This window comes from Conger conger, chromosome 9, assembly GCF_963514075.1.
Source record: "Conger conger chromosome 9, fConCon1.1, whole genome shotgun sequence".
NCBI classification, from domain to species: Eukaryota; Metazoa; Chordata; class Actinopteri; order Anguilliformes; family Congridae; genus Conger; species Conger conger.
The window spans coordinates 870,062-893,189 of NC_083768.1; the positions used below are offsets into that span (position 1 = coordinate 870,062).

Consider the following 23,128-nt stretch of genomic DNA (forward strand, 5'->3'; position numbering starts at 1 on the left):
CTGTCAGACATTGTACGGCTTTGCTGAACTCATGACTGAACATGAAGGCCAAGGTGTAAGTCCAGCCCGGCCGGTGTGCAGTCCACAGAACCCACAGGGGAGGAACACCTGTGTGACAGGACCCACAGGTGAGGAACACCTGCATGACAGGACCCACAGGTGAGGAACACCTGCGTAACAGACAGGAGCCACAGGTGAGGAACACCTGCGTGACAGGACCCACAGGTGAGGAACACCTGCATAACAGACAGGACCCACAGGTGAGGAACACCTGCGTGACAGGACCCACAGGTGAGGAACACCTGCGTAACAGACAGGACCCACAGGTGAGGAACACCTGCGTAACAGACAGGACCCACAGGTGAGGAACACCTGCGTGACAGACAGGACCCACAGGTGAGGAACACCTGCGTGACAGGACCCACAGGTGAGGAACACCTGCGTAACAGACAGGACCCACAGGTGAGGAACATCTGCGTAACAGACAGGAGCCACAGGTGAGGAACACCTGTGTGACAGGACCCACAGGTGAGGAACACCTGTGTGACAGACAGGACCCACAGGTGAGGAACACCTGCGTGACAGACAGGACCCACAGGTCAGGAACACCTGCATGACAGGACCCACAGGTCAGGAACACCTGCGTAACAGACAGGAGCCACAGGTGAGGAACACCTGCGTAACAGACAGGACCCACAGGTGAGGAACACCTGCGTACACTGGATGGCTGAAGGAATGTGGGTTGAACGAGAAGTGCAGGTCTGTTGAGTATCTTGGCCATGCGATCTATGCCGGAGGCTGGCACACAGCCTCATCCAAGAACAAAGCCCCACCCCCACAGAACGTCAGCCAGTTTGGTTCTTACTCTGGGTTACGCCACTATTATGGGCTGTATTCAGACCCAACATGGCGTGAATGCTGAAGCTGCCGCAGGACCTGCTGTGTCAGCACAAGGAGACATGGAGCTGGAGCAAAGTGCGGCAGGAGGCTTTTCACAGAGCCAAAGACGAGTTGGTGAAGTCATGGGGCTCATTCTAATTGCTTATTTTTCTATTTTTTCTTTACGTGCTCCTGACCCCGAAATCGCTTTAAGGTCCTTCTTTAAGGATGTTCCAACCCCTTAAATGTTCCTCCTAAGAGCTAGAAGCAGAAGTTAGGAACTCCCAATCTTTCCTCTGAGCGATGAGCGATTGGACTGAGCCAATGGGCTCTGACTCACTTTGACGCATCACTTCCCGTTCGTCTGCCTGCAACGCATCCCGGTATGGGGTAAGAGCCGGAAACCGTTGAGCATCTTTTTAGTGGTTCGTAAGTTCCGTCAGTACATGTGCGTGAGGACAATTTCACCGCTTTTGATCTCATTACCTTGGAGTGATTGAGTAAGAAGTGAAACATTTCACAATAGTGCCGGTTCTCATTAATTCATTCATTCATTATCCTTACCCACTTAACCTTAGCAGTAACTCATCGGGTAATTTATGACTGTGGCATTGGAGGTATCCTTTATTCAGGTTCAAACCTGTTCCAAATTTCTTTTGACCACATAGAATAGGTACAATAGTCCCAACGTGTCAGAAACGTAAGAGCAGTTTCGGTGTAAGTCAGGCCATTTCAATGCAGCGTGGGGGCGTTATTGCCACAGGTTATTAAAAAGTTATAAAGTTCACTGCTGTGCGATGGAGCGTCACTCTACTGTAGCCTCCATTTATCCGTACACTATCAGCGCTACTGTGGCATGATGGACATATGGGTGACTATGGAATAACTGCATTGGATATCAGTTTCTCAAGTGCGGGCAGCCCAAGATCAGAAGTAAGTGGGCAATATATTAAGTGTCAAGATATTCATATCATTTAGTATCTCAACACTGATGCATTGACTATTCGTGTCCTATATGGACATGTGCACATTGTTCTGTGTAATATCCTATATTCATCTTGTTATTTCGAACCACCTAGCGGTAATTGCTTGATTAATTCATGATCTCCTTTAGCATTATTATGTAGTTTCAAAAGATTATCCCCATCCCTCCCTACCTCCCTGTGAACCTTAATTGTTGTCTCTGTGACTTGCTTTGTGTATCGGTATTTTAGTTGGCTAGGTAAGCAGTGTTTGGATAGTTAACTTTGGTGACTTTTGCTCTGTTTGTTTGTTTGTTCAAAAAAAAAAAAAAAAAAAAAAAAAAGAAATGGCCCTTGTCCTTATCTTTGTTGTACAGGTAGCAGTTGAAATTGTACTTACCTCTAGGGTCTTTCAGCGAACTTATCCCTGGTTATGGGTATGCACTTTGTTGTACGTCGCTCTGGATAAGAGCGTCTGCCAAATGCCAATAATGTAATGTAATGTTATCCGTGCCCTAGCAGTTAAAATCAGTTAAGGCACAACTTCAAGAGGTCACTGAATAAAAATAGTTTTAAAGAACAAAAATGATTTTTTATTATTTATTTTTTTCCGCAGCATGAAAAAATCCCAGGAGATTTTTTCAGAACTCAAACCCTGTCTGGCAACCAACATTTCATACCCAGTCATTAAAGTATTTTGTCTGAAAAACAGTTTAAGTGGTCAGTGAGAGGAGATCAGAATTGGTGTGGGCGTGTTCCTTAAGCACTGATATGGGTTTTATTGACTGTTTAAAAGAGGGATTGATATTTTGGCCAGAGAAAAAATGTGTGAAATGTGTAACAAGTACTGTGAAAGTGTACATTGAAAATGTAAAGAGTAAAAAGAATGATATTTGTCACTGAAATGTAATTGAGTGAAAGTACAAGGATACAAAACCTACAGGATTGTAGATCTCCAGGAACAGGGTTGGTAACCTCTGCTTTAGGTGGACACATCAGGATAATAATTGCCATATGGTAGGCTACAGTAGAGCTTCTGAATTTATACTTTTTAGATTCAAAATCATATTGTGCTTCAGTGAAGACCATGTGAACAGCAGGAGTCTGCAGATAGACTATAGTTAGGATGCACACTCAGTGATCACTTTATTAGGTATTTATTTGAGTTATTTTTGGACTTATTGGTTTTCTGCTGCTGTAGCCCATCCACTTCAAGTTTCAACATGTTGTGTGTTCCCGGGATGAACTTCTGCATTCCAGGACTATAATGCATGCCGTGTGATTTGAGTTGCTGTCCTGTCAGCTAGAAGGTTTTTTTTTTTTTTTACAAAACAAAACATATTTTGATAATGTAATCACCTAATTTTGACAGCTGTCAAAACCATTGACACCCCTAGAAAATGTGACTGGGTGGGATTCTCTTCCTGTTGAATCTGCCAGATAATGTTTTGCTGTGTAATAACAGAAGAGGCTGACACCTCACCTGAAAGATTCCGGTTAGTGTGTGGCTCTTTATTCAGCCAAACACTATCTTTATTGAGGCCTATTTATTTATTTTTGAAAGATTTGGAATGGAGCACTGTTTTCACCAGCTTTTTTGCAGATGCTCTTCTTTGCCATGTTCTGCTGATGTGAAACATGTCTGGCTATAGTTGCACATGCAGTTTGGAATATCTTCATATAGATGTAATTATTGTTAAATAGTTAACAGAAGTCAGAATTGATTAACTCCTGTTGATACACTTTACCAATTACAGAAATAATAATAATAATAATAATAATAATAATTAATATTTGCATTGCATTTGTCTCAAAAACATGACAAAGATTTGTGAAATATTTGCAACACAAATAAAATCAGCTATATAATATAATATATAATATAAAAATAAAGGAAAGATGTGCATCACTCGCACCATTAAGGCCCACTCAGCAGAAGTGGCCCATGACAATATTAACATAAAAATATAGATTTATGTAGTACATTCTAGCACTGTTGGTAATTGGACAGTTCAGTGAGTCTGAACACAATGACTGAAACTACAGGGACAGCTGATGGCACTAGGTTCTCTAACCAAACTGGAGTCAGCTCATTTCTTCAGACAAATTCATTCGACCTTAGTTTACAGTAATATACTGTCACTATGTTACAATTGTGAAAACAAAACCGATTACTACACAGATGTTATTTTGTATTGTATACAGTACTGTGGAAAAGTTTTAGGCAGTTGCGAAAAAATGCTGTAAAGTAAGAATGCTTTCAAAAATAGAAATGTTAATAGTTTATTTTTATAAATTAACAAAATGCAAAGTGAGAGAACAGATGAGAAATCTAAATCAAATCAATATTTGGGGTGCCCACCCTTTGCCTTCAAATCAGCATTAATTCTTCTAGGTACACTTGCACAAAGTCAGGGATTTTGTAGGCATATAGTCAGGTGTGTGATTAACCAATTACACCAAACAGGAGCTAATGATCATTAATTTAATAGGTAGGTTTAAACAAAATCATTAACTGAAACAGCTGTGTAGGAGCGTTGAAACTGGGTGAGGAACAGCCAACCTCTTCTTCCAAACGATGCCAAAGACAGTTTAATGTCAGAAGTCATACACCATGGCAAGACTGAGCATAGCAACAGGACACAAGGTAATTATACTGCAAGGTCTCTCCCAGGCAGACATTTCAAGGCAGACAGGGGTTTCCAGATGTGCTGTTCAAGCTCTGTTGAAGAATCACAAAGAGACGGGCAATGCCGAGGACCGTAGACGCAGTGGAATTACGTGGAAGAATTACGGCCAAAAAGCCACACCTCCAACATGGAAACAAGGCCAAGCGACTCAACTATGCACGAAAACACAGGAACTGGGGTGCAGAAAAATGGCAGCAGGTTCTCTGGACTGATGAGTCAAAATGTGAAATATTTGGCTGTTGCAGAAGGCTACAGGCCGAAGGGCTGGAGAGCGATACAAGAATGAGTGTCTGCAGGCAACAGAGAAGCATGGTGGAGGTTTGGGGCTGCATTGAAGTTGGGGATTTGGTCAGAATTAATGGTCTCCTCAATGTTGAGAAGTACAGGCAGATATTTGTCCATCATGCAATACCATCTGATTGGCCCCAAATTTATTCTGCAGCAGGACAACGACCCCAAACATACAGCCAATGTCATTAAGAACTAGCGTCAGCGTAATGAAGAACGAGGAGTCCTGGAAGTGATGGTATGGCCCCCACAGAGCCCTGATCTCAACATCATCGAGTCTGTCTGGGATTACATGAAGAGACAGAAGCATTTGAGGCTGCCTAAATCTACAGAAGAACTGTGGCTAGTTCTCCGACATGTTTGGAATAACCTACCTGCCGAGTTCCTTCAAAGACTGTGTGTTTCAGGACATTCCAACTATCCCCAATGCTAGTGCAATGGATTTCCCCTCTTTTCGAAGTTTCAAAATGGCTTGCTTTTCTCCCAAAGACAGCTCTCTGCTCTTCATGTTGGTTTATCATTTCTAACACAAATGCAGTCTTTGTAGGCAAAACCCAAGGCTAAAACCAAGAGTGGACATTCAGAACAATTTATTGTTTAACCAATCAAACTACCATCTGGGGAACAGGACACCTGTAAGTCACATGTTCAAATACTTTTGCTCAACTAAGAATTGAGTTGTCTTATACAAAGGGTGATGGTCTGAGATGTTTAACAAATCTAGAGAAAAATACCAGGAAATAAAAGATGAAATTCGGATCTGTCATCTCACGTACATCTTTTGACCTCAAACTCAATTGTCTTTAGTGTATAGAAACAAAGAAAAAACAAAGAAATTGACCTTGCTGTTCCAATATTTTTATATAGATCTAACTTAAAATGAGGACAAAGCCATGCGAATCTGCAAATGACATGTGCACAAACCATTCCTGGTAACCTGCCTGGTGTGGGAGATTGAACCTAAAGAGCACCATCATGTGCAATATCTACCTAAAATCATGTACAATATCTACTTATAATCATGTGCAATATCTACTTATAATCATGTGCAATATCTACCTATTATTTTATCTCCTTGTAGGTAGCTTATGAGAAGTAGTATGGGCATTGTATGGACCAAGGCCCATAGCATGCAGAATGAGCAATACATTTTACAAAGTAATATTTGGTGTACACCAAATAATAGGAGGTCTAAAGTATCTATGTTTGGTATTGTAATGTGCATATATTGTATGCAATATGATCACAGTATTATACAGTTCATGGTTTCTATTTCTGTGTGCCTGGATGCTCCAGACTACATGTATTAATATAAATATGAAGATAATAAACTTATAGAGAATTACTTCTGTTGTACTCACCTTCAATGTGCTACGTCCCCTCAAAATAAACCTTGATGCCTTGATGTGCGTATCTGTTGTGCTAAGCCGCTCATTTACATGCAGAACAGTGAATACTTACAATAGCTTACATGGGTATGTTCATTTCATAGATTTTTAAGCATGAACTAGATTTTATATGGTGCCAGTTCTTCTTTCCTTGAGTGTAGTAGTCTCAGGTTGGATAAATATAATTTTGTTTTTTTAATAATCTGCTAATATTTAAGTCAGTTGTGTGCTCCAAAGGATTGTACGGAGAGCAATCCCCTCTGTTGGGAAATGCTCCAGGTCCATTACTGATATGTACCATAGATATGTTGAGTGTAATCAGTCCTCCTTTGTTTTCTTTCTAGGTGGGTGATTTCCAGCAGAGAGCAGCTTCACCATCTCTTCACCACCTCATTCAGTCAAAAAGAAGAAAGCAGGACCCCTCCCTCTAACAGGAAGCACAAGCTTGCACTTCAAACCGTCACATTTTCCCTCCTATTCAGACGTGACTTACTGTTAGGTTTTGTGCATCTGAGAACTGTTCTAAAAGGATTACATTCCCTGCCTGAATGGGTCATGCACTTTGTTTCTGATACAATCCTTTCAAACCCTCGTCTGAAGTCAAACCCTCCATTGAGGAAGCTCTCCCTCCTTTTTACAACTTTCCAGTCTGTAAACACATATCATGGACAAAATGGTGGACCTCAAGAATCCGAGAAGAAAGCTTTTGATTGTGCTGTTCTGCATCTGTGCCATTACCATCATTACATTCAACTACAGCAGCACCTCATCGTTATAACTTGCCTTCTGGCGGTCCAACAAATCCATTTCCAAGGCACTGTGTGCCTGCCGCCAGTGCATCTCTGTTGAGGATGAAGACCCCTGGTTCATGAAGCGCTTTAACCCGTCAATATCACCACTTTTGTCACAGAAGAACGCCATGCTGTCTAACGACACCTTTAAATGGTGGCAGGTAAGCATGCACACAAACATGGATTCCGACCAATTCAGAGAAACACAGTTCACCCAATGTTCTCCCAAAAAAGTATCATTCTGCATGCTAAAGCCATAGGGCTGCCTGGCTCATTCTGCATGCTAAAGCCATAGCGCTGCCTGGCTCATTCTGCATGCTAAAGCCATAGCACTGTCTGGCTCATTCTCCATGCTGAAGCCATAGAGCTGCCTGGCTCATTCTGCATGCTAAAGCCATAGCGCTGCCTGGCTCATTCTGCATGATAAAGCCATAGCACTGCCTGGCTCATTTGGCATGCTAAAGCCATAGCGCTGCCTGCCTCATTCTGCATGCTAAAGCCATAGCACTGCCTGGCTCATTCTGCATGCTAAAGCCATAGCGCTGCCTGGCTCTTTCTGCTGCATTGCTCTTTTTGGCATGCTGTTGCTTCAATGCTGCTGTTGCTTATATTACATGCTTTTACTGCAATTGCATATTAATCGTGTCTTCAGAAGTTTGTTGCTCTCCCACCACCACCCCAGCATCCAACTGTGAGCTTCTAAAGACCCCCATGGGTGGCTGGCTTACAACAGGGAGTGATTTATTGTGAGTTGTCTGAGTGAACTGTGTGTGTGTGTGTGTGTGTGTTTTGGTTTTGGTCTGTTGACAAATGTAATTGGAGAAAAACCATGTAAACACAGCATAACCTGGCATCTGCCTAAGAAAGGCTTTATTCTGCTCCCATAGCTACCGTTGCTCTTGTTGATTGACTCTTGAGCAGCTGAGAGTCTCTCTTGTGTGTCTTCATTGTGTCTCCAGAGGCTACAGACTAAGCAACATGCGAACTACGGAGATGTGGTGCGGAAACTATTCAAGGTCGTCTCTGGCGAGGGACACTACGACGACTCAGCACCCAATCGCTGCAGGACTTGCGCTGTAGTGGGGAACTGTACTGTCCTCTCAGCTCCTCTTGGCACTTGTGTTTGATTTGCACTTTGTTGTACGTCGCTCTGGATAAGAGCGTCTGCTAAATGCCACGTAATGTAATGTAATGTAATGAATTGTGGGAACCTCAAGGGATCCGATTACAGCGTTCTCATTGACTCTAATGACTTCATCATAAGGTGACAGACTCAGCCTGACCTGACCTAATAAGGGTGTTGTGGGAAGTGGAGTCCCACAAGGATAGGGGTGGGACCACTGCTCTTCCTCATTCTTATAAATGACCTTGACAGAGACATTGAAAGCTTGTCAGTTAAATTTGCAGATATAAAACTAGGAGGTTTAGCTAACAGTTTGGAATCTACTGAAGTCCAGAGAATCCGCCCCTTTCTCACCCCCTACTCGACCCAGCTCCTGGTCCAGGCGATGGTTTTGTGCCGCCTGGACTACTGCAACTCTCTCTTGGCTGACCTCCCAGTGTCCGCCATCAGACCCCTCCAAATTATACAGAATGCAGCAGCTCGTCTGTTCTTCAACCTTCCCAAATACTCACACGTCACCCCCCCCTGCTTACTTCCCTCCACTGGCTGCTGCAAATTCAAAACATTGGTGCTAGCCTTCCAAGCAGTTAAGGGGTCTTCCCCAGCTTACCTACAAAAGATCATCAGACCCTACACCCCTGCCAGACCTCTTCGTTCAGCCTCCACAGGCCGCTTGGCACCTCCCCCTCTCCGAACCTCCACCTCACGCTCACGACTACTGTCTGTTCTGGCTCCACGGTGGTGGAACAAACTCCTCGTGGAGGTCAGAACAGTAGAATCTCTTTCCATTTTGTCCAGACACTTGAATGACCAGAAAAGCTTATTTTTCTATTAAAATATTTTTTGATTCAAAATGTAAAGAAAATATTGTATGTGAGTATGTTTTTATAAAGCATACCCAAAGCGTCCAAAACGCCTTCCAAAAAGGATGACCTAATGCTTTCTAACGAACCTGCATCACACTTATTTCAAAATTAGATTAACGAGAGCCATATAAGCCACGTTAGCCAGTACAATTACAGGTTAATCTATAGCAAGTCCAAATCCTTTCATTACTCATGTCTGTATATTCATTCTGCTATGCAAACGCAGCAATATTCCTAAACTGTCCATAACCTGAATATGACACATGTTGGAAAGGGTTGGAGACCGTGTGCTAGAAGCTTACCATGTTTTACATTAGTTCAGTACTGAAATGACCTTGCAATGCATTTACGCAAGAATAAGAAATAGGGCTGGGTTAATATGTCATTTCATAGAAAATGGCTGAACAGATTATGAAATAAACTTCAAAATTAGTCAGAAAACAGCCATAGTTTCATAACCAGGTGGGATATTTGGTTCCATAAATATGTCTGTATCAAATAATTAGCAATACAAACTTGTATTTCTACCAAACTGGAAATATGTTGGCATATTATGTTTACATAGCAGCCAGTTCTCTAAGAGCGATATATATATATATATATAAACATATGGTCTCTGCAGAATGAACAAAGCTCCCATTTTGGGCTATGAAAAGGACGTAGGGAACAGAACCACCCATCGTGTCATGTACCCAGAAAGTGCCACAAACCTGCAAAAGGACACGAGCCTGCTGCTGATACCATTCAAGACTTTGGATCTGGAGTGGATCACTAGTGCTCTGACCACAGGCACTGTGAAACGGTAGGTGGCCATGGGCTACATTGGGAATGCATTTGTGTTTGAACATTGATCTAAGAAGCTGAATGCAGCTCTGAGAAACAGGAGCCCTCGTCAGAAGCTGCTGTGGTGCTCACTCACTTTGTTTTCGGATGAAAAAGAAGCAACAGTTTTCATCATTACGCTTTGCATTTAATGTTAGGGTGAGGGCTAAAATTAGCTAGACAGACAGTTATGCACAAAGAAAGGGAAAAAGGGCTCCTTTATCAGCTCTTGGTTCAGTGCTGCCATGGATGCTCCAAGTGTCCTGCCCTGGGGTACTAGTGGACTCTGTGATCTTGTGGATCGTCATTGGACTAAGTGCCATCCAGCAGGCTATTGACATCTCTCTGTTTTCAACAGCACCCGTATGCCGGTGATGGCCAAGATTAATGCAGACAAGAATAAGGTGAAAGAGTCTTGTGTCGCACTTCCAAGATGCTTTTGTGTGTGTGTGTGTGTGTGTGTGTGTATGTACAAGTGTGTGAATATACAAATATCACATGTAGTATGTCTCTTGTACTCATTCTGTGACTTTTATGATTTATTTTAACACAGGTGTTAATATACAACCCCACGTTCTTAAAGTACGTCTATGATGTGTGGCTTGAACGCCATGGGAAATATCCCTCCACCGGCTTCTTAACCTTGATGTTCGCCATCCACGTATGTGATGAGGTAAGCACATATTACACATTTTAACAAACTATATAATAAACAAACTGGCTTTATCCAATTTACCCAAGAAAAAAAGAAAAAGCAAAGTGCATCACCTCCATCACGAAGACTACATTTTCCCATCTCTGTAACATTGCACAACTGCCCATCCCTTTCCCTCAAAGACGCTCAAACCCTGTCCGCGTTACTGCAATGCCCTTTTCTGTGATCTCCCTGATAAATCTCTCCATAAACTGTAATATATACAAAACTCTGCTGCCAGAATATTCACACATACCAAGAAATCACATCACCCCCACCCTCAGTCAGCTGCACTGCTTCCCCATCACCTGACATATTCATTACTAAATCCTTCTCACCCCCTAAAGAGCACTAAAAGGTTTGGCTCCCTCCTACCTCACTGAGTCACTCCTCCCCACTGGACTCTGGTGGCCCCCCAAAACCTGGCTCTTCTCCTAATTCTATTCCCTCACTCAGTACCTTAAAAACCTGCCTCTTCTCCCAACACTGTTACCCTCAGTACCCTAAAAACCTGCCTCTTCTCCCAACACTATTCCCCTCACTCAGTACCCTAAAAACCTGCCTCTTCTCCCAACACTATTCCCCTCACTCAGTACCCTAAAAACCTGCCTCTTCTCCCAACACTATTCCCCTCACTCAGTACCCTAAAAACCTGCCTCTTCTCCCAACACTGTTACCCTCAGTACCCTAAAAACCCGCCTCTTCTCCCAACACTGTTACCCTCAGTACCCTAAAAACCTGCCTCTTCTCCCAACACCGTTACCCTCAGTACCCTAAAAACCTGCCTCTTCTCCCAACACTGTTACCCTCAGTACCCTAAAAACCTGCCTCTTCTCCCAACACTGTTACCCTCAGTACCCTAAAAACCTGCCTCTTCTCCCAACACTGTTACCCTCAGTACCCTAAAAGCCTGCCTCTTCTCCCAACACTGTTACCCTCAGTACCCTAAAAACCTGCCTCTTCTCCCAACACTGTTACCCTCAGTACCTTAAAAACCTGCCTCTTCTCCCAACACTGTTACCCTCAGTACCCTAAAAACCTGCCTCTTCTCCCAACACTGTTACCCTCAGTACCCAAAAAACCTGCCTCTTCTCCCAACACTGTTACCCTCAGTACCCTAAAAACCTGCCTCTTCTCCCAACACTGTTACCCTCAGTACCCTAAAAACCTGCCTCTTCTCCCAACACTGTTACCCTCAGCACCCTAAAAACCTGCCTCTTCTCCCAACACTGTTACCCTCAGTACCCTATAAACCTGCCTCTTCTCCCAACACTGTTACCCTCAGTACTCATGTTTAACAAGTTTTAGGTGCAGTATTGGGAAATAAGATGCCATGATGGACATTTATATGCATCTGTGTTCTTGTCTTTTCATTTCTTTTAAAAACACACACACAAAATCAAGTTCCAGTTCCACACCCATGCACATACACTCAGTGAGCACTTTATTAGGTAAACCTGTACACCAGCTTCTTAATGCAAATATTTAATCAGCCAATCATGTGGCAGCAACTAAATGCATAAAATCATGCAGACATGGTCAAGTGGTTCAGCTGTTTTTCAGATCAAATTTCAGAATGATGCAGAAATGTGATCTAAGAATGATTGACTGTGGAATGATTGTTGGTGACAGACAGGGTGGTTTGAGTATCTCTCATGCACAGCAGCCTTTAGAGTTTGCAGAGAATGGTGCAAAAAAACTAAAAAAATCCATTGGGCAGCAGTTCTGCAGACAGAAACGCCTTGTTAATGAGAGAGATCAGAGGAGAAGGGCCAGACCGGTCAAAGCTGACAGGAAGGTGACAGTAACACATATAACCACACATTGCAACAGTGGTATGCAGAAGAGCGTCTCTGAACACACAAAGCATCAAACCACTAAGTGGATAGGCTACAGCAGCAGGAGACTTAATAAGTCCAAAAAATATGTCTAAAAATACATAATAAAGTGCTCACTGGTGTAGGATATACAATCATAATTATATTGTTGATGATAATACAGTCACTACCAACAACTGGACTCTATGAAATCTACTCAATTTAACATCAAACTGTCCATCTGCGTCCTCTTGGTCTCAGGTGAATGTTTTTGGATTTGGAGCATCCAAAGATGGAACCTGGCAGCATTACTGGGAGAAAAACAAATTTAAACGTACAAAGCCAACTGGACTGCATGCTGGAGACTATGAGTCCATGGTCATGAAGCTTCTGGCCTGTGAAAAAAAATGAAGTTGTTTGAAGGGAGATGAGGGCTGTGAAATGAACAGGACTGCCGAACGTCCTTAAAGGCTGAAGTTAGAGCAGCACTGGCTTCCAGTAAAACTAGATATGACATATAAACAAGTAAAACTAGATATGACATATAAACAAGTAAAACTATATATGACATATAAACAAGAAAAACTATATATGACATATAAACAAGTAAAACTATATATGACATATAAACAAGTAAAACTAGATATGACATATAAACAAGTAAAACTATACATGACATATAAACAAGAAAAACTATATATGACATATAAACAAGTAAAACTAGATATGACATATAAACAAGTAAAACTATATATGACATATAAACAAGAAAAACTATATATGACATATAAACAAGTAAAACTATACATGACATATATAAAGTAAAACTAGATATGACATATACACAAGTTAACCGAGATATGACGTATAAATGGGTAATTTTAGAAGGGCGGGGAGTCAAATTAACCGATGTGAAATGAGGACCGCACTGCTGGGTGATAAGGATGCTGATTGGAGGGGAATGGAGAATTGACAGATTTTTGACCAATATACACGCCCTCTGGTCCACAATGATGTGAAATCAGAGAAGTGGATGGAAAAAAAAAATGGAAACAAGTAAAACAGTCTTATAAAAATGTTTGGAATACTTTAACATGTGTTTGTTTGACTAAATAGGGGAAAAAGTACATTTTGACTTCAGCTCATCTATAACATGCTCTGTTTTGAGGGAATAATTTAATCAAGTAAATGAAATCATGGCGGCACGGATGGTGCAGTGGGTAGCACTGCCGCCTCACAGCAAGGAAGTCCTGGGTTCTGAATCCCCTTCAGCCGGGGCCTCTCTGCGTGGAGTTTGCATGTTCTCCCCGTGTTTGCGTGGGTTTCCTCCGGGTTCTCCGGTTCCCTCCCACAGTCCGAAGACATGCAGTTTAGGCTGATTGGAGAGTCTAAATTGACCGGTGTACACAAGGTGAATAACTGTGAGGGCTATGTCTCTGTATGTGAAGTGCCTTATCAATGAAATTCCTTATGTGTAATGTTTGGGATTTGGGGATGGGGGTTATGTGCCTTTTAAACTTTATCTTGCATTTATAAAGAATTTTTCAAAATGTATTTAATAAAAAAATTATTTTATTTGAAGAATTGTTTTAATGAGAAGAGCTGCTCAGAGGGTATTCTGAGGGTTAATCTCAGCCTAAACTCACACTGCTATTCTGCTCTGAGGGTTAGACTCAGCCTAAACTCACACTGCTATTCCGCTCTGAGGGTTAATCTCAGCCTAAACTCACACTGCTATTCTGCTCTGAGGGTTAATCTCAGCCTAAACTCACACTGCTATTCTGCTCTGAGGGTTAGACTCAGCCTAAACTCACACTGCTATTCTGCTCTGAGGGTTAATCTTACCTGAGGATCAGAAGGTTCTATGGTTCCTGGTCTACAAAGTTTCTGAATTAGCCAATTTGCCGTCACCAGATAGGGAGAAATCTACAGTGACTAAATTATATAGTTATGTCTGATATTCTTAAGAAGGGATGTCTGGACATTCTGGCAACATGAAGGAAACAAGCTCAGTTAAATTAAACACATAGATTATGTTTGTTGGACCTGCTGAGATACATTGGTGCTCTGTCTCTCCCTGCAGGAGGTTAAAAGAAACAACATGGAGGGTCATATTGATTCTTTCCTTTTTCTCCCCCCTCTTCAGTTTCCACTGAATATAGAAAAACACCATATTATTTTTCATTTATTAATATTTATCCATACATCTTTGGCTATATACTGAGGATAAAACTGGTCCAGACTTGGTATCTATTAATTTTCTTGGACTAGGTGAATACACCATTCTCTACCAGACAAATCTACTGTACGCTCACTCTCTTCAATAGGATACACAGGAAGCCAGCATTTTTGGTTGAAATGCAGGAAAAGTAATGTACGATTATGCAGGATTGATATGCTAACCCAGGACATGATTCAAGAAGAGGTATGCACCTGCTGCCATGGTGACACATGCATGAGAGTGTCACTGGCTTTGCGAGACAAGAGTGAAGTCATTTTAATGACATCGCCCTTGAAACCTTAAACCTTCATTTCATCTACCAGCCCCCCTCATTTGCCTATCTGACAAAGCTATGCCATTCTCTGTCTGTATGTATTTGCATGTTGCCCAGATTCTGTATGGTATTATACTTATAACACCTGTGAAGCAACCTGCATATCTACCATTTTGATTGTAATTCAAACATCCATTTATTTTATCAGGCGTCTGTCAAATGCCGGTAGCTCAGGTGTAAGGCGCTCAGGTGTAAGTAATGCCATTGCAGCCTCGGTTTTTTCGGGCGCTGGCGCGTTACCTCAAAAGGGTATTAAAGAATCCGATAATCTTTTACCCGATCTACAGTCGATACTATTTACCCATACACGGCCACCGCTACTATGGCACTACTTTAAATAGAGCACGCTTTGGTGCCTCTCCACAGTTATCATCGACCATTATGAACGGGATACGCTTTTACTGTGGTTTCTTTCCTTTGGGTTAATAAAGATGGAAATATAGGTTTGACTACGGAATGACTCCAAAGGATATCAGTTTCTCAAGCACGGGGAGCCTAAGATCGGAAGTAAGTGGTCTATAGCTGCGTGCAGTTGGCAAATGTTGCTGGCCACAATTGGAGACGTCCGGTTCGCATTTATCAAAATAAAAGTTCGGTCAATAAAATGATTTATGAACTGTAATTTTGTCAATTTTAATTGTTAAATTAATACAGTTGGATATGATTGTGATGTATTTGCAGAGAATATAAAATTGTGCACAAATTTCAATAAAAACTGTTTGCCACCTGTTGTTGCTGTCTGTCAGGTGTGGTATGGGCATGCATTGCCATAGACTGTCAGTTGCCACCCAACTCATTTGCATAGCTCATAACTCAAAAACTATGAATAGTTTCCAAATGAAAAGGGGTATACATTTGTTAGCTGGACCCATATCTTTAATATGAAACAGTCCTTTCTGCAAAATCCTGTTCCGAGCAATTGTTGCTGTGTTTCTAGTGTGGGGAGGCCATACGTTGACATAGACTGTCAATTGCAACCCAGCTCATTTTCATAGCTCATAACTCAAAAACTATAAATTGTTTCAAAATGAAAGGGGGTATACATTTGTTAGTTGGACCCATATCTTCAATATTCTACAGTCCATCCATCCATTATCTGAACCCGCTTATCCTGATCAGGGTCGCAGGGGGGCTGGAGCCTATCCCAGCATACATTGGGCGAAAGGCACGAATACACCCTGGACAGGTCGCCAGTCTATTGCAGGGCACACACACCATTCACTCACACACTCATACCTATGGGCAATTTAGACTCTCCAATCAGCCTAACGTGCATGTCTTTGGACTGTGGGAGGAAACCGGAGTACCCGGAGGAAACCCACGCAGACACGGGGAGAACATGCAAACTCCGCACAGAGAGGCCCCAGCCGACGGGGACTCGAACCCAGGACCTCCTTGCTGTGAGGCGGCAGTGCTACCCACTGCACCATCCGTGCCGCCAGCTCATAACTCAAAAACTAGAAATTGTTTCAAAATGAAAGGGGGTATACATTTGTTAGCTGGACCCATATCTTTAATATTCTATAGTCCTTTCTGTGAAATCCTGTTCCGAGCAATTGTTGCTGTGTTTCTAGTGTGGGTATATCACCCCCCACCTTCTCAATGCCTGACTCCATCTCCCATCACACCCCCCACCTTCTCAATGCCTGACTCCATCTCCCATCACACCCCCCACCTTCTCAATGCCTGACTCCATCTCCCATCACACCCCCCACCTTCTCAATGCCTGACTCCATCTCCCATCACACCCCCCACCTTCTCAATGCCTGACTCCATCTCCCATCACACCCCCCACCTTCTCAATGCCTGACTCCATCTCCCATCACACCCCCCACCTTCTCAATGCCTGACTCCATCTCCCATCACACCCCCCACCTTCTCAATGCCTGACTCCATCTCCCATCACACCCCCCACCTTCTCAATGCCTGACTCCATCTCCCATCACACCCCCCACCTTCTCAATGCCTGACTCCATCTCCCATCACACCCCCCACCTTCTCAATGCCTGACTCCATCTCCCATCACACCCCCCACCTTCTCAATGCCTGACTCCATCTCCCATCACACCCCCCACCTTCTCAATGCCTGACTCCATCTCCCATCACACCCCCCACCTTCTCAATGCCTGACTCCATCTCCCATCACACCCCCCACCTTCTCAATGCCTGACTCCATCTCCCATCACACCCCCCACCTTCTCAATGCCTGACTCCATCTCCCATCACACCCCCCACCTTCTCAATGCCTGACTCCATCTCCCATCACACCCCCCACCTTCTCAATGCCTGACTCCATCTCCCATCACACCCCCCACCTTCTCAATACCTGACTCCATCTCCCATCACACCCCCCACCTTCTCAATGCCTGTATACAGCCAGGCTGGCAAGTGTTGCGTTATGAAGAAAGGTGACCCCTATGACATGGTCTGCCTGTTAGCACCAAACATGCTGTGCTTTGTCAATATGAGAGGATGACACGTCTCCTGAGAGATGTCGGTTTGTGTGTTGGCTGGTAAAAACAAGATTTGTCCAGAAAATAAAAGCCCAGTTTCAATTTCAATTTCTTAGCCAAGTTCTCAATGTGCTGTTTAAAAGTACATTTCTAATCAATCCAAATTCCTAGGTACTTATAAGCCCAGGTACAGCTTTTTGACATTGTGCAGGAGAAAAACATAATGATCTTATCAGCATTTAGCACAAGTTAGATGAGTTTAGATTTAGTCAAGATAAACTGAGTTAGATTTAGGGAGTGAGCTGGTCAGGCTGGTCTCATGTATTGACATGTAAGAAGTGCTGTAATTACTCAGCTGAAACCAAAATGTATTAAAAAAACCTTTAATAAAAGCTCTGAGTCTGCGCTTTGACCATATGTCAAATGTTCGATTACAGAGAAAATAAAATGTTAAATAAGAACAAGCAGAAAAAAAGGCAAGGTTCCAACGATTCCAAACTACAGATAGATTTGGGAAAAAGTGCCTGAACATCATCTGTGGCTGGCTGAGCTGAACCTGCTGCCTTCCAGGTGTCACTGGGCTTGTCAGTCACGTATAACCAGTCCCTCCAGTTTGTCACAATTCTGCGATTGTGTAACGCAATGCAAAATCAGATAAGTACTGCATGTTTTGTGTTGCTGCATAGTTTGCCATTTTACCCCATAGATCTCACATAAAATGAAGAAACAGCCATGCAAAACTGCAAATGACATGTGCACAGGCGGTTTCCACTAACCTGCCTGGTGTGGGAGATTGAACCTAAAGAGTGTAATCATGTGCAATATCTAACTATAATCATGTGCAATATCTACCTATAATCATTTGCAATATCTACCTATAGTCATGTGTAATATCTACCTATAATCACGTGCAATATCTACCTATAATCATGTGCAATATTTACCTATAGTCATGTGTAATATCTACCTATAATCAGGGGCAATATCTACCTATAATCAAGTGTAATATCTACCGATAATCACATGTAATATCTAACTATAATCATGTGCAATATACCTATTTAATCTCCTTGTAGGTAGCTTATGAGAAGTACAGGTAATCGTCGACTTACGACCTTGTCAACTTACGACCGTTCGCCTTTATGACCGCAAAGAAAATATTGATAAACTATGACTTAAAGATGATTATAATATCATTACACAGTATAATATATGTAAGGAAATTATAACATAGGCCGACTTACGACCAGTTCCACTTACGACCGGTCGGTCGGAACCAATTACGGTCGTAAGTCGACGACCTTTAGGGGAATGCTAGCAAAAGTGAGATATGATGCAGTCATTGTGCACAATCATTGTATGGGCCCAAGGCAAATTATACAAAGTACAAAGTCAAATTTGGTGTCCAGCAAATAATAGAAGGTACAAAGTATCTATCCGTGGTATTGTAACGTATATATATATATACAGTACTGTGCAAAAGTTTTAGGCAGGTGCGAAAAAATGCTGTAAAGTAAGAACGCTTTCAAAAATATAAATGTTTATAGTTTATTTTTTATCAATTGACAAAATGCAAAGTGAGTGAACAGAAGAAAAATCTAAATCCAATAAATATTTGGTGTGACCACCCTTTGCCTTCAAACCAGCATCAATTCTTCTAGGTACACTTGCACATCAAGTCAGGGATTTTGTAGGCATATAGTCAGGTGTGTGATTAACCAATTATACCAAACAGGAGCTAATGATCATCAATTTAATATGTAGGTTGAAACACAATCATTAACTGAAACAGAAACAGTTGTGTAGGAGGGTTAAAACTGGGTGAGGAACAGCCAAACTCCTTTTCCAAGGTGAGGTTGCTGAAGACGGTTTAATGTCAGAAGTCATACACCATGGCATGACTGAGCACAGAAACAAGACACAAGGTAGTTATACTGCATCTGCAAGGTCTCTCCCAGGCAGACATTTCAAGGCAGACAGGAGTTTCCAGATGTGCTGTCCAAGCTCTGTTGAAGAAGGACAAAGAAATGGGCAACGTAGACGACCATAGACGCAGTGGTCAGCCAAGGAAACTTAGTGCAGCAGATGAAAGATACATCATGCTTACTTCCCTTCCCAATCAGAACATGTCCAGCAGTGCCATCAGCTCAGAATTGGCACAAACCAGTGGGACCCAGGTACACCCATCTACTGTGCAGAGAAGTCTGGTCAAAAGTAGTCTTCATGGAAGAATTGCGGCCAAAAAGCCATACCTCTGACGTGGAAACAAGGCCAAGCAAATCAACTATGCACAAAAACACAGAATCTGGGGTGCAGAGAAATGGCAGCAAGTTCTCTGGACTGATGAGTAAAAATGTGAAATATTTGGCTGTAGCAGAAGGCAGTTTGTTTGCCGAAGGCTGGTGAGCGGTACAAGAATGAGTGTCTGCCGGCGACAGTGAAGCATGGTGGAGGTTCCTTGCAAGTTTGGGGCTCCATTTCTGCAAATGGAGTTGGGGATTAGGTCAGAATTAATGGTCTCCTCAATGCTGAGAAGAACAGGCAGATACTTATCCATCATGCAATACCACCAGGGAGGTATCTGATTGGCCCCAAATGTATTCTGCAGCAGGACAACGACCCCAAACATACAGCCAATGTCTTTAAGAACTATCTTCAGCGTAAAGAAGAACAAGGAGTCCTGGAAGTGATGGTATGGCCCCCACAGAACCCTGATCTCAATATCATTGAGTCTGTCTGGGATTACATAAAGAGACAGAAGCATTTGAGGCTGCCTAAATCCACAGAAGAACTGTGGCTAGTTCTCCAACATTTTTGGAACAACCTACCTGCCGAGTTCCTTCAAAAACTGTGTGCAAGTATACCTAGAAAAATTGATGCTGTTTTGAAGGCAAAGGGTGGTCACACCAAATATTGATTTGATTTAGATTTTTCTTCTGTTCATGCATTTTGTTAATTGATCAAAATAAACTACTAACATTTCTATTTTTGAAAGCATCGTATTTCACATCTTTTTTGTACCTGCCTAAAACTTTTGCACAGTACTGTATATATATATACTGTACACAATATGATTACAGTGTTATACACTACATGGCTTTTACTTGTGTGTGCCTGGATGCACCAGACGTTATGCATTAATATAAATTTATACAGAACCAATTCATATTGATAATACATTTACCAAACTTATAGAGAATTACTTACCTGTTATACTCACCTTCAATGTGCTACATCCCCTCAAAATAAACCTTGCTGTCTTTCTGTGTATCTGTTGTGCTAAGCCTCTCATTTACATCCAGAACAGTGAATACTTACAATAGTTTACATGTACATGTTCATTTGACAGATCTTTAAGCATGAACACCGGTTTTTATGTCTGTACTTCTTTTCTTGAGTGTAGCAGTCTCAGGCTGTGTGCATCATAGGATGTACTTCCAGCTGGAAAGAAGATAAATATATAAATATATTTATGGTTCTGGAATAATCATTTAAATTGGTTGTGTCCTCCAAAGGTCTATTGAGAGCAATCCCCTCTGTTGGGAAATGATCCAGGTCCATTATTGATATGTACCATAGATATGTTGAGTGTAATTAGTCCTCCTTTGTTTTCTTTCTAGGTGGGTGATTTTCAGCAGAGAGCAGCTTCACCATCTCTTTACCACCTCATTCAGTCAAAAAGAAGAAAGCAGGACCACTCCCTCTAACAGGAAGCACAAGTTGCACTTCAAACCGTCACATTTTCCCTCCTATTCAGATGTTAGTTACTCACCAATCTACGACTCTGTCAGTACCTCTCGTACTTGCAGTTTACCATACTGAAAACCCCAAAGTGTAAACTGCATGCATTTTGCTTTTGAGTGCATCTGAGAACTGTTCTAAAAGGATGACATTCCCTGCCTGAATGGGTCATGCCTTCCAAAGCTCTCCGACTTTCCAGTCTCTAAACGCATATCATTTACAAAATGGTGGACCTCAAGAATCCGAAAAGAAAGCTTTTGATTGTGCTGTTCTGCATCTGTGCCATTACCATCATTATATTCAGCTACAGCAGCACCTCATCGGTACAACTTGCCATCCGGCAGTCCAACAAACCCGTTTCCAAGGCACTGTGTGCCTGCCGCCAGTGCATCTCTGTTGAGGATGAAGACCCCTGGTTCAGGAAGCGCTTTAACACGTCGATATCGCCCTTCCTGTCACGGAAGAACGCCATCCTTTCTAAGGACACCTTTAAATGGTGGCAGGTAAGCACACACACACACAATTCCTACCAATTCAGAGAAACACAGTTCACCCAATGTTCTCCCAAAAAAGTCTCTCTTTTCAGAAAAGGTGCAAAAGGATGTGTGATAGCTCAAGGTGACAATTCAGTTATTTATGTCATCACAATGTTTTATGAACGTTATGTCAGGGGTTGAGATATACCTGGGGTGCCTCCTGACCTTTCGCTCAGAAATAATGAGCCCCAGGTAGGACACGGAAGTGGAGCATCCAAAAGGCACTTTAAAAACTGGGCGACAAGGAAATTAGAGAAAATGAAAATGCTTTCTCGATAGACAAAGACGAAATTCTCCAACTTCTCCCTGAGCACGTCATTCTCTAGAGCCTGGAAGACAGAGTGTCCATGAGGCCTAATGGCATGAGCAGGTACTCACAGTGCCCGTTATGCGTATTAAAAGTCTTCCATTCATCTCCCCTGTGTACGCACACCAAGCTGTAGGCCCTGCGGGGATCGAGCTTCGGGAACACAGACGCCCCCCTGGAGACGTTTGAACGCAGAGTTCAGAAGCGGTGGAGAGGAACAGTTCTTGACTGTGATGTTCTTTTAGCCCTTGTAATCAGTGCAGGATCTCAGCCCTGTCCTTCTACTCTGCAAAAAAGAACCAGCACCAGGCGGTGAAGTCGGTGGTCTGCTGAACCCACTCGCCAAAGCCTCCTCTGTGTATTCCTTCATGGCAGTGCTTTGGGGAAGTGACAGGGAATATAGATAGCCCCTAGGTGGTCCTGTACCCAGATATAAGTCACTGGCACAGTCATAGCGCCGATAGGGTGGCATGGTAGCATGCTGTTTGCTAAAGACCGCCAGGGTCGCACCCTCAGGGGGAACGTTCGCCAGCAAGGGGAAGTCTGGGAAGTCTGGGCATCTCTCAACCCAGAGGATAACTGGGGCGTGGAGTCCTCAAAGAGCTCTGGATCGGAGAACTCCTCTCCAGTCAAATCGTCTACCGGCGGATTCCAGTATGCCAGAGGTCAGAGGTCAGAGACCCCGTACGATCGGCCGGAAGCCTGGCCTCCTCATTATCGCTGTCTACGGCAGCTTCTGTGCCCTGGGGACCCCCCCATGCGGTGTGCCCTGGGGTCCCCTCCATGCGGTGGGCCCTGGGGTCCCCTCCATGCGGTGGGCCCTGGGGTCCCCTCCATGCGGTGGGCCCTGAGGACCCCTCCATGGGGTGTGCCCTGGGGACCCCTCCATGCGGTGGGCCCTGAGGACCCCTCCATGGGGTGTGCCCTGGGGACCCCTCCATGGGGTGTGTCCTGGGGACCCCTCCATGTGGTGTGCCCTGGGGTCCCCTCCATGGGGTGTGCCCTGGGGACCCCTCCATGCGGTGGGCCCTGAGGACCCCTCCATGGGGTGGGCCCTGAGGACCCCTCCATGGGGTGTGCCCTGGGGACCCCTCCATGCGGTGGGCCCTGAGGACCCCTCCATGGGGTGTGCCCTGGGGACCCCTCCATGGGGTGTGTCCTGGGGACCCCTCCATGTGGTGTAGTTTAGAAGATTCAGGCGGAAGATTATCTTAGG

The 23,128-nt window shown here is 43.3% G+C and overlaps 1 protein-coding gene and 1 pseudogene across 1 annotated transcript in view; both read left to right on the forward strand.

Annotated features, from left to right (window-relative positions):
* Positions 1–143: 143 nt before the first annotated feature.
* On the forward strand, positions 144–12,731 carry LOC133136606 (CMP-N-acetylneuraminate-beta-galactosamide-alpha-2,3-sialyltransferase 1-like; annotated as a pseudogene).
* Positions 12,732–21,293: 8,562 nt separating this feature from the next.
* Positions 21,294–23,128, forward strand: part of LOC133136608 (CMP-N-acetylneuraminate-beta-galactosamide-alpha-2,3-sialyltransferase 1-like) — a 28,365-nt gene continuing 26,530 nt past the window's right edge. The window contains exon 1 of the mRNA XM_061254246.1: positions 21,294–21,572. Within this exon, the coding sequence (XP_061110230.1) occupies positions 21,294–21,572 (279 nt within the window). The remainder of the gene's footprint in view (positions 21,573–23,128) is intronic.